The 1,888-nt window shown below is 35.7% G+C and overlaps 1 protein-coding gene across 3 annotated transcripts in view; it reads left to right on the top strand.

Moving 5' to 3' along the window:
• The window catches only part of Ankar (ankyrin and armadillo repeat containing), a 57,878-nt gene that overhangs the window by 28,254 nt on the left and 27,736 nt on the right, over window positions 1–1,888 (top strand). For all 3 annotated transcript variants that reach the window (XM_021198614.1, XM_021198613.1, XM_021198612.1), the window contains one exon: window positions 1,534–1,638. In XM_021198614.1, the coding sequence (XP_021054273.1) occupies window positions 1,534–1,638 (105 nt within the window). The remainder of the gene's footprint in view (window positions 1–1,533; window positions 1,639–1,888) is intronic.

The following is a 1,888-nucleotide window of genomic DNA, read 5'->3' as shown; positions in this document are numbered from 1 at the left end:
TAACAAGATCTGACTCCCTCTTCTGGAGTGTCTGAAGACAGCTACAGTGTACTTACATATAATAAATAAATAAATCTTAAAAAAAAAATGATGACCAACTATTTGTTCAAAATGGTGTCAGCACCAATCTTGGAAGACATTTTCTGAGTACAACAGCCCAAGGATATACAGGGAAATGTCTTAGTGTTTATTTTTATGCACATATGCTGCTTCATCTTATCTTGAGAGTAACTGTGAAGATCAACTTGATTTATAATAGACAACCATCACAAATACCTCTAAGTCTGACCTTGACAAGGATGACTTAATGGTGTATATAACTCCCAGTGGCTACTACCTACAGTAGCCATGGTTACAATGTCCTGGTAATTAAATGATAATGACACCTGCAGAATAATAATTAGAAGCAAGTTAACTATTAGCCTTGGGTGTAGAAGCTAAAATTTAAAACACGGCAGTCTCAGTAAGGACCAGGCCACGTCTGAACATAGAGGTCAGAGAGAGATGAAAGAAAGATGCATGTTTTCTTACACCATAGACATTGTTTAGAAGCATATATAATGTTTTATCTTTTGTTTGGAGTTTAAATTCATGCTAGATTTTTAAAAATCATATAAATCATTTTCAGGAAATATATAAATAATTTAACGTCTATTAAAATCATATTGATAAAGTAGTTTACTTTGCCATCCATAAAATCTCCTCAAATTTTATTCTAAACTAATCATAGGCACATGAGAAATATATTATTTTCATGTGAATTTGAACTGTATTTCTAGGCAGTGTTAGCGATTCAGACCAAAGACAAATAACTTAGGTTTTTTTTTTCCCAGTAATTATATATATATATAATAAACCTCAAAGATAGCCGGGCGTGGTGGCGCATGCCTTTAATCCCAGCACTCAGGAGGCAGAGGCAGGCGGATTTCTGAGTTCGCTATACAGAGAAACCCTATCTCGAAAAACAAAACAAAACAAAAAAACTCTCAAAGGTTAGCTTTTGTCACTGTCACAAGTGCCCAAGATAATCAACTTGTGCAGAGCAGCTCTATTTGGGCCCACAGGAATGGCTCTGATGAAGTAATAATTACAGAGTCCTATGGCAGAGGTCCACGACCTATTTGCTGCATGAGAGGTATAATAAAATAGCAAGACAGGAAGAGGAAGAGATGTAACCCCACAATCCCCTTCATGGATACTTTCCCCAATGATCTAAAACCTCCACCAAGTCCTACTTCTTAAAGTCCCCATCATCATTGAATAGCACCAAGCTAGACACCAATAGACACAAGTAGTGACTAAACCGACTAAACCCTTGAGAAGGGCCTTTGAGGACCACCCCAGGTCTAAGCTGTAGCCCATCATCATCCATCCAGCATCTTCCAGAGGACCACAAACATGGAATGAGTGTAGCCTATGCAGTTGGTGATGGGATGATTCTTGTGTTCACTTCACCTTTATAAAAACAGAGTCAGCCATTCCATTGCCTCTGATGTGAATTACAGCTGTATTTTTCTGTTGGATACTTACCAGAAATGTTGCAGTGTGAAAGCTCCAAACGAAGGATGATGGCTGTCATGTCTTTAGAAGTAATTTGCTTAGCAAATGATCGATACTGGCAATGCATTTTGGATGCAGGTAATATAAATTATATTAACTATCTTTTTCTTATATTTTAAGTAGAGCTATATTGAACCCAGGTAACCACTTAAAAATATATATTAACATAGACATACAAATTTAGTTCTGGGGTCAGATGTAAAGCACACACTCTAGAACTAAACTAATATTTGCAAATTTTGCAAACCCAAGTGCTAGGGTTTTCTCCAACTTTATTTTATCGTTATATATATATATATATATATATATATATATATATATATATATA

The sequence above is a fragment of the Mus pahari genome, chromosome 5 (assembly GCF_900095145.1).
Source record: "Mus pahari chromosome 5, PAHARI_EIJ_v1.1, whole genome shotgun sequence".
NCBI classification, from domain to species: domain Eukaryota; kingdom Metazoa; phylum Chordata; class Mammalia; order Rodentia; family Muridae; genus Mus; species Mus pahari.
The sequence above is the reverse complement of the archived record's forward strand: the minus strand, read 5'-3'. Positions and strand labels throughout refer to the sequence as shown.